The sequence below is a fragment of the Rhincodon typus genome, chromosome 29 (assembly GCF_021869965.1).
Source record: "Rhincodon typus isolate 14 chromosome 29, sRhiTyp1.1, whole genome shotgun sequence".
Classification (NCBI taxonomy): Eukaryota; Metazoa; Chordata; class Chondrichthyes; order Orectolobiformes; family Rhincodontidae; genus Rhincodon; species Rhincodon typus.
In genome coordinates this window covers 2,746,226-2,759,315 of record NC_063360.1, presented here as the reverse complement: position 1 = coordinate 2,759,315, position 13,090 = coordinate 2,746,226, and the positions used below count along the sequence as shown (strand labels likewise).

The following is a 13,090-nucleotide window of genomic DNA, read 5'->3' as shown; positions in this document are numbered from 1 at the left end:
CCAAAAATATGTATTACATGCTTTCTCTTTACCTACATCGCTTATTCCTTCTTTAGAGAATTCTAATAAATTTGTAAGGCATTAACCTCCCCTTCATGAAGCCATGCTGACTCTGCCAGATCATAATATGCATTTCTAAATGTTGTTATTACATCTTTACTAATAGATTCCCTACTTTCTCCCAATAACAGATTTTAAGCCAATTGACCAATGAGTAACATGTTCTTTGCCTCCCATTTTGGAATAGAAGTGTTACATTGGCAATTTTCCAATCCTGTAACCCTTTTCTTGAATTTAGGATTCTTGGTCATTTTTTTTTTGGTTTTTAAAACTTTCCTGATCCCCTACCTTACCGTTAATCCTTGTCACATTACATATCTTTATTTCAATTTGATGCAATTTGATTCAACCTCCCTGATGAAGATTGGCTGGCTGATTCCCTTCCTAGAAGTCTTCTTTTTCACTGGGATATATCTTTGTTTTGACCCATGGACTTTTTTTTAAAATTTCTGTCATGTTTCCTCAATCATCTTTGTTGCTGCTGCTGCCGCTGAACTCCTTTCCCAGTCCACTCCAGCCAACTCTGTCCTCATTCCTTTGCAATTGCACTTAGCTGGGAAGAGATCAGGATCATCCACAATGATAAGCTTGCTTCACCAATGTATAATTGGTTTTGAAGCAGCATGGATGACTAAGGTTGTAGTTGTGAGGAGATAAAAAAACTCAAGAAGGCCCCATCTACCACCAATGACAAGCACACTGCTAAATGACCAACTGCTGATGTGGAAAATGGGTGTTCTTACGATGCTATTTTTTTCCCTTAGCCTTTTATTGTTCTTTTTCCATCTCCTTTACCTTTCACTACGTCACCCCTAACTCTTACAGGGCTTCTCCTGCTCTCTATATTCCACTACTCTGGACAAGTATACTTCTCACTCTCAGGGAATGCCATTAGTTCATAAACACTAATGTTAAGTCTGAGATTGAAAGGCTTGTGTTAACCACAAGTGTTTCAGGGATTGGACTGAAACAGAAGACACTGAAGGGACTATTTGATTTACTTTTATATGTATATTCCCATTGACATGCTGATTAATTGAAGAGAGAGAGACTTTGGTATTAGTGCTTCCCCATTCGGTCATGTTCTCACCATTTAGCCTAGGACCAGTGGATAATGATCAAAAGTTGGTGATTTTGTTCCTTTACGTGATCAGATATGATCAATATGATTGGATAACTCAAAATCAAAGCTTAAATTTTTCCTAATTATGATGTCTAAATACCACAGCCTATTGTCAGATTATGAGTTTGTTAATGCTAATGATTTGTTACATCTTGCTGTGTGAAAATTGGCAGCCGCATTGCCATCTTGAACAGTGACTACAATTCAAAGTACTTTATTGTTTGTTAAGTATATTGAGATGTCCTGAGGTGTTTACATGAATGCAAGTCTTTCAAAAGATGTTGACAAATCAAGTTTCTAAATACAACAGATGCTTTATGTTCCAACAATGCAAAATGTTTCACATTTCAGCAGCTTCTTTGTCCATTAGCAAAGTACCCAAGATTAACATTGGCGTTCAGGTTATTCTAAGCATGTAACAGGCACCAACACCAGAATCCGAGGAATTGTTAAACAAACTGTTCCACAGACACCAACAGATTGCAGAAAGTATCAACATTATTTTCGGATTTTGCAGACTCCAGCACAACAGCAGCAGCAAACAGATACCAATTTTAGAATTAAGGTAAGCCACAACAGGAATACTGAACAGAAAGCTGAGTGGCACTTGTCCTAATCAAAGCAAAATGGTCAAAGGGTTAAATGGGGAGGGGGAGTCAACCAAAGAAGGAAAATCAAAACGCCAAGAGCACTGAAGAAATATGGATCTGGAATGTGGGAGTACACAGGACTGGACTTTCCTTTGATTGTCAAGTTATCATGTCCACTGTCCAGGCTCATCATGACTCCAGGAACCTACCATTTTTTCCTCAGGCATTTCTAATTGGTAGGTGGGGCAGCACTGCTCGGAAGAGGATGCTAAATTGTTTCTACGATTCATGAAAGTGGAATTGTGACTTTCTGGAAGCCAAGTGCCATGACATCTGAGTGATGACCAACTCCAGATGAGATGGAGAGGTGGGAACTGGGGCAAGAAGCAAAAAGTGATCCTAGATTCAACAATCTATCCATGGATATTTCACTGACTGAAGAAAGAACTGGAATGGGGTAGATGTTGGGAAATGCAATCCTAATAACCCCAGAGGGTGCACCAAGATTTCTGGGAGCCCCATCAACCCAAAAACTTGAGCACAGGGCAGCTGAGAGTCACAATGATCTCACAAGGTTGTCCCTGGCTATTTTCAAAAGCCACATCCTTTACCAATCACACAGTCCTCATTCACAGCTTGGGCTCTCTCTGTTCATGCTGCAAAGGGTAACCCCTGCAAACTAAAATTGACAAACCCTGTCATAAGGGATTCCTCTCAGCTTGAAGTACACTTAGTTGAAAGGGGTAACGTACCCACAGTTCTCATTGAGGCTGTTTAATATAACGAAAATAAAGCAGGGAGTAAAGTTATAAATTCCCAAGTCCAATCATAATTTTGGTAAATACTTGATGGGGAAAATGTGCCAGGCTATTAATTAAAAGAAACATGTGGGTTTAATCAGATAGCACTTTCAGAGAACCAGTTCAGGCACAATGGGCTGAATGGCCTCCTGAATGTGTTGTACCAATCACAGATTGGAAATTATTTCAGCGTACATAGAGACAGCGATGTGGTGAAGTCACCAATCTGCAGGGCAGGGTAGAGAGCCTCGGTGAAGTTTTGCTCTTGGAAGGTGTGCACCAGGGTGAGCTTCCTATCAGAGACACTGTAAAACAAGATGGTCCCAGCCTCAAAGTCTACATACACTCCCACCCTGGAAATGTTTCCCACTGTCAGCTTCGTATCATTGTCATCATGAAGGGCTAAAACAGAGCCCACCAATGAGTATAGACACCACGAATTGTGGTTCCTTCCCAGTAAACACTCTGTTCCTTTGCCCTTACGGCTGATGCTCCTGTAACAGAGGCCAATTTTCCACACACCGCTGTCTCCCAGCACCTCCACCTCCCAGTAGGAGCGGCCGGCTTTCACTCCCTCAGCACACAATAGCTGCTGGCAGCAGTCAAACCTCTCGGTATTCTTGGGTAGAGACTGCCTCTTCGGTGAGAGAGTCAGAGTCCTGTTTCCATCAGACAGGATGAACTGGGCATGGGCTGTGTTGAGGTCCAGGGTCAGTCTCTGTCCATCTATGAACATAAAGAAATATTTCAGTGATCCTGCCCTTTGTTGAGCGTTTGTGAATATATCTGAACCAAGCTGGAATCAACTAGTCCTGCAATGCGATGATAATTTAATTGTATTTATCTAATTTCCATTGCACTTCTTAATCTGATTAAATGTGAGGTCTGAGACTAAGTAAGGATTAGGTTAGATATGTGGCACAGAAATAGGCCATTCAGCCCAACTAGCCCAAACTGATATGCTCCACTTTCTCATTCTTCCTCATTTCAATCCATCACTATCATAGGCTCATCAAACCACTCCTTCAGTGCAACTGTATAATTATCTTTGTGGTTACAAGTTCTGTTTTCTCATAGCTCGTTATCTAAAGAGTATTCTTCCAAGTTCTTTATTGGATTTCTTGGTGACTATCTTCTATTGATGGCCTCTAGTTCTGCTCTTCCCCACACGAGGAAACTTCTCTATAACCACATGATTAAAATCTTTCACAATTTTAAAAGACCTCTATGTGGTCATCTCACATCATATAATTTTCAAGGGAAAAGAGATCGAGACCATCAATCCTTACCTGGTAGATATTAGCTCGCATTTCTGATATAATCCTTATAATTTTTTTTACACTTTCTCCAGTGCTTGTATTTCCCCCTTTCTTTAAAGTTCATTGACAGGATGTGAACATTTTGGCTGAACCAGCATTTACTGCCCATCCCTAAGCAGACCGGTGAGCCACTTTCTTGAACCACTGAAGTTTATATGGTGTAGAGACACTTACAGTGCAGCGAGAAAGGCAGTTCCAGAGAGACTAGAATCACATATAATACTTAAATAGGTTGAACTACTGTTCCATATAGCTGTATTATAAATCCTTTAATTTTCTATTCTATCCCACTAGAAATAAGCTCTGCTGCTTTTTGATTTAATACCCGTTTTAAAATCACCTTATCGAAGTGCTGGCATTGTGGTAATGTCACTGGATTAGTAATCCAGACTAATGTTCTGAGGACATGTATTCAAATCTCACCACGGCAGATAGCGCCACATCTAAAGATGACCCTTCTGTCCAACTTGTCCACGCTGACCAGATATCCTAAATTAACCTAGTCTCCTAGTTTTTATTTATGCATTAAGTCCTGGAGTGGGACTTAAACCTGGAACTTCTGCACTGCAAGGCCTCCTCACAGATCTGCTTTGAGAAGACATAATTTTGAAATTGGCAGATGGTTTGAAATTCAGAAATACATAGAAATAGGAGTAGGCTATTCAGCCCATTGAGCCTGTTCCGCAGTTCAATAGGATCATGGCAAATGTGTGGCCTAACTCCATTTGCCTGCCTTGGGCCCTCACCCCTTGACACCCTTGCTTAATAAAATATTGTCTATCTCAGATTTAAATTTAACAATTGAATTAGCATTGATCATCGTTTGAGGAAAAGAGTCCCAAACCTCCACTACTCTTTACACTATTCATAACATTTCTCCTGAAAGGCCTGGCCCCAATTCTCAGACCACGTCCCCAGTTCTAGAATCTTCAAGCAATGGAAATAGTTTACCTTCATCTACCTTGTTAATATCCTGAAGACCTCGATCAGATCACCCCTTAACCTTCTAAATTCTAGAGAATATAGGCCTAATTTGTCTAATCTCTCCTCTAAGTCCAAAGATGTGCAGGTTAGATGGATTGGCCATGCTAAATTGCCCGTAGTGTTCAGGGATGTGTAGATTAGGTGGGCTATAGGGGGATGGATCTGGGTGGGATGCTCTTCGGAGGGTCAGTATGGACTTGTTGGACCGAAGGGCCTGTTTCCACACTGTAGGGATTCTATGGTTCTGTGATAACTTAACCCCTGAAGTCCAGGTATCATTCTTGTAAACCTGTGTTGAATTCCTTCCAGTGTCCAAACATCCTTCCGAAAGTGTGGTGCCCAGAGCTGCTCACAGTACTCTATGTGGGGTCTAACTAGGATGTTGGATAACTGCAGCATAATGTGTCCATCCCTACACTCCAGCACTTTATATATAAAGGCCAGCATTCCATTAGCCTTCTTGCCTATTTTCTGCAGCTCTTTATGGCATTTTAAAGAGCTCTGCACCTGAACCCCACATCTCATTGGACAGCCGCTGTATTTAACTCTGAGCTTCTTAAAAAACCCTGATCTGTCCCTTGGTGATTTGAAACAGATAACCTCACACTTGCTTTTGTTAAAATCCATCTGCCACAGCTCTCACCTAATCTATGAACACCCTGTTGTAACTTAATACTATCGTTAACACTGTCTACAATGCTACCCAATTTTATGTTGTCGGTAAATATGTATATTTGACTTTTTAATGCCATTATCTGAGTCATTAATGAATATTGCAAATAATTGAGGCTCCAACAGAGATCCCTATGTGACACCACTAGTCACGTCCTTCCAATTTGAGTAGTTACCCATTATTCCAACTTGCTGTTTTCTGCCACACAACCAATTTCTCATCCATGTCAGTAATTTTCCCTCAGTCCTGTGGGTTTCCACCTTGTGTGGGACTTTATCAAAAACCTTCTGGATGTCCATAGAAAACAACATCCATTGACTTGTCACCTCTTCAAAAAAACGTCAGGTTTGTCAGGTATGACCGACCCTTTATGAATCCATGCTGACTCTCCCTGATTAATTGTCATTTTTCAAGGTGATCAGTTACCCTTGATTATTGACTCCAGTGATTTCCCCACCACAGATGTTATGCTAACTGCTCTGTAATTCCCTGGTTTCCCTCTGTCATCCTTCTAAAAGAGCAGAATAACATGAGCAACTTTCCAATCCAGAGGTACAACTCCCAAATCCAGGGAAGGATTGCAGTTTGGAACTGTTAACTTATTTCTTTATTTTTTTACTTTTTACTGAAGATTTTGTACCTAGATACTTTGTACCTAAGATGGCGCCGTGAATGGCAACATTGTAAACTTTTCACTGTACTCCTGTATCCCTGTACTTGAGTACACATGACAATAAAACCTAATTCTACTTCTGAGATTATGGTTAGGGCATTGGCAATGTGCTCTCCTACGTCCTTTAATGCCCCACAGATTGAAACCGGCAGGTCCTGGGAATTTGTCACTGTTCAGTTCCATTCATTTCCCTATTAATGATAGTTTACTTATGCTAATTTTATTTAAACCCTGTTTCTGATCCTTTGTTAATTTCTTTGGCACTTCCGGCAAGTTATCCTCCGTTTCTGCTGTGAATACCAAAGCAAAATAACCATTTATCATGTCTGCCATCTCCCCATGGTCACTGACAATGTCCTCACTCTCAGCCATCAGTGGGCCACTAGTACACTCTGCCAGCTGCTTTCCCTTTATATAACTACAAAATCTCTTCTTATTGTCTGTTATGTGCCTTGGAAGTTTCATTTCATAATCCTTTTTAGCCACTCATATAAGTCATTTTGTGGCCTTTGTTAATCTTTATATTTGTCCCATTCTGTGGGATCTGTATTGTTCTTTGCATTTTTACAAGCCCTTTCTTTTAATTTTATGCTGTCCCTTACCTCCTTAGGTGTCCATAGCTGTTCTTTTTTGTGAGGTGGAGCTTTTTCTTCTCATGGGTACAAACTGCTTCTGAATAGCATTAAATTTTTCTTTGAACACCTTCCTAAGTTGTTTTATCTATTGGCAGAGCTTCCCAGTTTACTGATGACAGTCTCTGTCTCATCCTATTAAAGTCTGCCTTACCTAAATCCACAATTCTAGTAACCAATCTTTATGCATCTCTTACAAACATAACATGACACGTGATCACATTATGATCATTATTTGACAAATACTTGTGAATTACTAGGTCATAGAGTCATACATCCATACAGCACAGAAACAGAACCTTAGGTCCAACTCATTCATGCCGATCAAATTTCCCAAACTAAAGTAAGCCCACTTGCACGCATTTGGCCCATATCCCTCCAAACCTTTCATATTCACCACTAATTAAATCAGGCTCATTGCTCATTAGTAGATCCAATATTGCTTGTCCCCTTATCACATCCAAGACATTGCCGTAGGAAACTATCCTGGACACACTCTAGAAATTCACAAACTTTCTGGCAGGCGCTTGTCTGCCTCCCCCAGTCTATGTTAAGTTTAAAATCCCCCATTCCTCCTCTGCCTTTGCTGCAGAGTTGCCTAATTCCAACATTTCTATAATATAGCACTTCTGAGCTGCAATTAGGTGATCTATATATAACACCTATTGTGGTTTTAGTTCCTTTATGGTGCCTCAGAGAAACTCATAAGATCTGTACTGGGTATTTTCCTCTCATTGCATCCTCCCTCACCACAGAAGTGATTCTGTTTCTAATCCATAACGCTCCTCCATTTTCTCTATCCCTCCTGTAAACATTACAACATGTCATGTTTAGTTCCCATTCCTGACCATCCTGCAGCCATGTCTCTGTAATGGCTACTATATCATAGTTTCCAATTTGAATCTGTGCATGCAACTCATTTAATTTGTTCCTTTTACACTCTGTTCATTTGTGTAGAGAACTCTAATTTTGGCTGTACACTCCATCCTGTCCTTCAGCATCCTTTTATTACTTTTCCCTCCGGGCTTACTCAATGAACCTTCTTACAGCCCTGCCATGTTCATTGGGAGGGGCAACAGCGTAGAGTATTATCACTGATCTATTAATCCAGAGACCCAAGTAATGTTCTGGGGCCTGGATTCAAATCCCGCCACGGCAGATGGTGGAATTTGAATTCAATAAAAATCTAGAATTAGGAATCTAATGATGACCATGAATCCATTGTTGATTGTCAGGAAAAACCCATCTGGTTCTCTCATGTCTTTTTTATAAGGGAACTGCCATCCTTACCTGTTCTCGCCTACATGTGACTCCAGACCTGCAGTGATTGACTCTTAATTCCCATTTAGGGACGGGCAATAAATGCTGGCCAAGTTTGCGACGCCCTCATCCCATGAATGAATAAACAAAAACTGGCCCTGCTTGTTCATCCTATTATCCTCTGCCATCCTGCTCTGCTGCTCTGGTTCGCATGCCCCCGCCACCACCACCATACTTTTAATATTTAATGTTCAAACAGGTTTCAAATAAATAAGTAAACAAAATTTTTAAAAATAGCTTTTTTGAAAGAATTGGATATACACTCAAAGGAAACATTTGCAGGGGAAACAAATGGGGAAAGAGTGAAGGAATGAGATTCACTGGATAGCTCTTTCAATGAACCAGCACAAGCATGATGACCCAAATAAACTCCTCCAGTGTTGTAAGGTGGCATTATTACAAACAAAAACAGCACAACCCATTGCATCTAGCTCATTCCCTCTCAAGTAGTCTTACTTACAGAGAGAAATCAACCGATCTCTGTCCCTCTTCACCTGGGAAACCAGCTCAAAGTTTTTCTGTGTATGGTTTTTTATTCTATCCAGTTTTATTTTATCCAGACAAGGGCCAGGCTGAGAGGACGTTAACTGCTCCGATGCATTCTTTATCCTGAAATATAAATGCACATTACAACATTAAACAGAAAAGACCCACTGGAATAAGGGTCCTGTCTCACAGCTGTGACACCTTGTATGTCCCAATAAACAATCCCCCATCCCAGCCAGAGTTGTGGAACCTCCTGGGACAGTTGACAATCCAGATTAAAACACCTGACCAATTTGAAAATAAAAATTGAGAAAATTGCACAAAGACCTCCTTAGGCAAACAGCCTAGGGTTCAAGATATCCCCTCATAATTTTATGCAGTGCCCACATGTTGTTAGTGACAATGTTGCATGGGCGAGAGAGGTTATTGTAAAGGTGAAGCCATGATTGTGAAGTACTATTTTCCCTTTTCAAAACACAGCTGGAACTTACATCCTTATTTTCTGCGTATAAACTAACATTTTCCCAGCCACCGTCAGTTCTGAGGAAGGGTCACCAGACCCGAAATGTTAACTCTGTTTTTTCTTTCACAGATGCTGCCAGACCTGGTGAGCTTTTCCAGCAACTTTGTTTTTGTGTTGGAACTAGCATCATAGCTTTATGAAAGTTAAAAACATCCCAAAGAGTTTCACAGTAATAAAATATTACATGGAATATACATTTTTAAAAGCTTCTTAATTGGGGGGAGAGAATTCCTGGATTTAGGCCCAGGAAGCTGAAGAGAAGCTCATCAATAATGGGGTGAGGTAATTGAAAAATGTGCAAAAGTCAGAAGGTGGAGATGGATTTCTAGATACTCAAGAAATTAAAGGATGTGGGGATAGTTGAGGGAAATGGCATTAAGGCAGAAAATCGGCCATGTTCTAGTCATTTGGCAGAGCAGGCTCAAAGGGTGCATTCCTGCTCCTATCCTCCATGTTCCTATGGAGAAGCACAGAGATCCAGGAGGATTTTAGAGCTAAAGGAGCTTACAGAATAGGAAACACTGAGATGGGGGAATTTGAACGTAAGGATGGTAATTTTAAATTGAGGCACTGTCATGCTAAGAGCATAGGGAAGATGGACAAATAGGACTTGACAGTAAGATGATGAAGATGTTCCAGGCTGCAGCATGGTGGAGTACCAGGTATGGACTGTTTTGGTTGGTTGATGATGGTGCTGGGATTTGGAATAGAGTGGGGGAGGCACAGAGAAGCAAAAGCAAGTGTAAGTGTGAAAGAAGCAGCGCCAGGAATGTGGTAATTGTTGGAAGGGCATTGAATAATAGTGTCAGAATGTCAAGCCCTTCTTGCTTAAACAAGTGAATCTTTGTCCATCCCCTGGATGATCAATGGTGTATGTGCGGATATGAACAATTAGTATGGAAGATGCCATGATAATGCACTGATAAGCCATAATCCAACAATGATGGAACAGGTCTGAGGGGCTGAATGATCTTCTCTAGGTTTTTCATTCCCACTTATGCCCTAAACAATGCAGGATGGGTGGGTGGATCAATTTGAGATGTGTGTGTGTTGGGTGGGTGTGGTATTGAGAATGGGAGTGGGAGACCTAAGATCTGTTAATTATGACTTGTGCACGAAAATCAATTTGCTTTCTTTCTTTAAAAATACACCAGCTCTGTGGAGGTAGATTTTAAACAATTATTCACTTTAATAGTTGTAGGTGGTAAAAATGACAGTTCACATCACATGATCTAATCTGAAAACATCACTTTGTCAAAGTGCTAACTTTGTTTCTGTTACTAGGTAACTGCAGACCCTGTGAATATTTTATGTAACAGCACACTGTTGGAAGTCTTCTGCATATCACACACTCTATACTGAGAGATGAAACTTAAAGGGTTGTTATATAACGCATCACGTGTTACATATAACTGCAGCACTGTTGCTGTGGATTGTAATGACAAATGTTCTACCCTAAAGTCTGCTGGCTTTATTTCTTCAAATACTGGCTGATCTAAGTCATTAGGAATCAGCCCAAGATCAATTTTGATCCAACACAAGTGAAAAGAAATAAATCTCAACAATATATTGGAATTAATCATTAAATATGGAATATTTTAAACCACAGAATCAGCGCTAGTATTTTAAACATTGCTTTATAGGTCTGTTGTGTCATTTCAAACACAAATGCCCAGAAATTCAAGAAATCTGTCTCAGCTGCCTCACATCTTGCAAATCTTATAGCGGAGATCACAAACCGGCTTTAGGCTCCACATTCTTATGTCCAAAGTGTTTGATGCCTTCTTCAGGTGTGAGCACAGTCACCCCCAGAATATTATTGTTTCACTATTTACCAGTAGGCAGTGCAATTCTGATCTATAATGATTGTATGTTGCATTTCTACCATATTGTCAATTTAGGAGACAGCTTAGCAGCTGATACAATAAGGACTGCATGGACAGATTCATAGGTTAGATACTCTAAATCCAGACATGACTACAGGACTGCAATGATAAAGCTAAAGTATATCAATAATAAAGGTTTAGAAAATGGATTGTCAAACAGGGGAAGTGATGCCCTAGAGGTATTATAGCTGGGGCATTAATCCGTAGACGTGGATAATGTTCTGGGGATCTAGGTTCAAATCCTGCCACAGCAGATGGTGGAATTTAAATTCAATAAATATCTGGAATCTAATGATGAATCCATTGCCGATTGATGGAAAAATCCATATGGTTGACTAATGTTCTTCAGGAAGGAAGCTGCCATCCTGAATTGAGTTGGATGATCAGCCATGATCATGAAGAATGGCGGAGCAGGCTCAAAGGTCCAAATGGCCTCCTCCTGCTCCTATCTTCTACGTTTCTATCCTTACTTAGTCTGGCCTATATCTGACTCCAGACCCACAGCAATGCAGTTGACTCTGAAATGCCATCTGAACAATTAGGGATGGACAGTAAATGCTGGCCAAGCCAGCAATGCCCTCGTCCTGTAAATAAATAAAGACAAAAACCTAGGTTTGAATACCACCGTGGCACAGGGTTAAATTTGAAGTTTTCAAAAATCTGGAATCAAGAGTCTAATGATGACCATGAAACCATGACACCCTCATCCCATGAATAAATATAAAAAAGGAGGAGAACTTGAATCTTGGCTGTATTGTGTATTCAACAGCAAGGACATAAAAATAAGAAATCACACTAAGTAATGACTTCATTGTATGAAATTGGGACCTTGTAAGTGCCAAAGCCAAGTCAAAGTAAGGCTTTAATACAATCGGATTTGAAGCTCCGGCTCATGGATTTATAGAAATTATGAGCAGGTTTTATGTTGACTTGGAATGTAAGGCTGATGAAGACACCAGGAAATCAATTTTCATGAATACCAGATGTTGTCTGCATAATATTTGGATTAATAAGTTTTTGGATGTTATTGCCACTTACCTGGTTACCATTGTATTGAATCCCTGTAAAAGACAAAATTACGTAAGTATATTTGCCGGGTATAAGATTGGCGCTGTAATCCTTGCAAATACATCAAGAAATTTCAGGCACACAGATTGTCATGTCAAATAGTTTCTCTATCACTGAACGTGAAACGCAAATGAGAACTGCATTGCCCTCATTTGCCTGTCTACCTACAATAAAACTTAAACATTTACTCTATTTCAAATATAAATGACAGCTCTGGTGTGACATGCTAATTCGTCCGTAAGGGAGCTCAGTTCTGAACCTGCCAAACTGGCCTTTTACAAGAGCAGATGCGAAGATATAAATTGCATGATGTAATGACTGATTTGACAACACACAGAAACTAAATATTGCCATGTTTGAAGACTTTTTATGCCAAATTGTGATGTTTAGACAGCAAATTGTTCAAGCGTAGAAATGACAGATTCAGAAATAGCCAAATTACCAAACGAAGATGGGGAAAAGAGAAGCAGGAGTAGGCCATTCAGTCCCACAAGCTTGCTCCACCATTCAATAGGATCATGGTTGATCATCCAACATGTACCCTATCCCTGCTATCTCCCCATACCCTTTGATCCCTTTAGCCCTAAGGACTATATCTATCTCCTTATCGAAAACAAGATCGTAGTTTAGTGGTATTGTCTGTATCTAGTAATCCAGAGGCTGAGGTTAAAATTCTGAGGACAGAGGTTTGAATCCCGCTGTGACTGTGATCAAATTCAACTTCAAATGACTAAATCTGGAATTAAAAGCTAATCTCATGGGAAAAAAAAACCAAACGAACTGCGGATGCTGTAAATCAGGAACAAAAACAAAGTTGCTGGAAAAGCTCAGCAGGTCTGGCAGCATCTGTGGAGGAGAAAACAGAGTTAACGTTTCGAGTCCGGTGCCCCTTCCTCAGAACTCAGCTCTGAGGAAGGGTCACCAGACCCGAAATGTTAACTCTGTTTTCTCCT

At 40.3% G+C, this 13,090-nt stretch overlaps 1 protein-coding gene across 1 annotated transcript in view; it reads right to left on the bottom strand.

Annotated features, from left to right (window-relative positions):
* Nucleotides 1–2,276: 2,276 nt before the first annotated feature.
* Nucleotides 2,277–13,090, bottom strand: part of LOC109935216 (E3 ubiquitin/ISG15 ligase TRIM25-like) — a 26,813-nt gene continuing 15,999 nt past the window's right edge. Inside the window, exons 4-6 of the mRNA XM_020533888.2 lie at nt 12,108–12,130; nt 8,635–8,783; nt 2,277–3,299 (exon numbers count right to left, since the gene is read on the bottom strand). Coding sequence (XP_020389477.1) covers nt 2,755–3,299; nt 8,635–8,783; nt 12,108–12,130 — 717 coding nt within the window. The 3' untranslated portion in view covers nt 2,277–2,754. The remainder of the gene's footprint in view (nt 3,300–8,634; nt 8,784–12,107; nt 12,131–13,090) is intronic.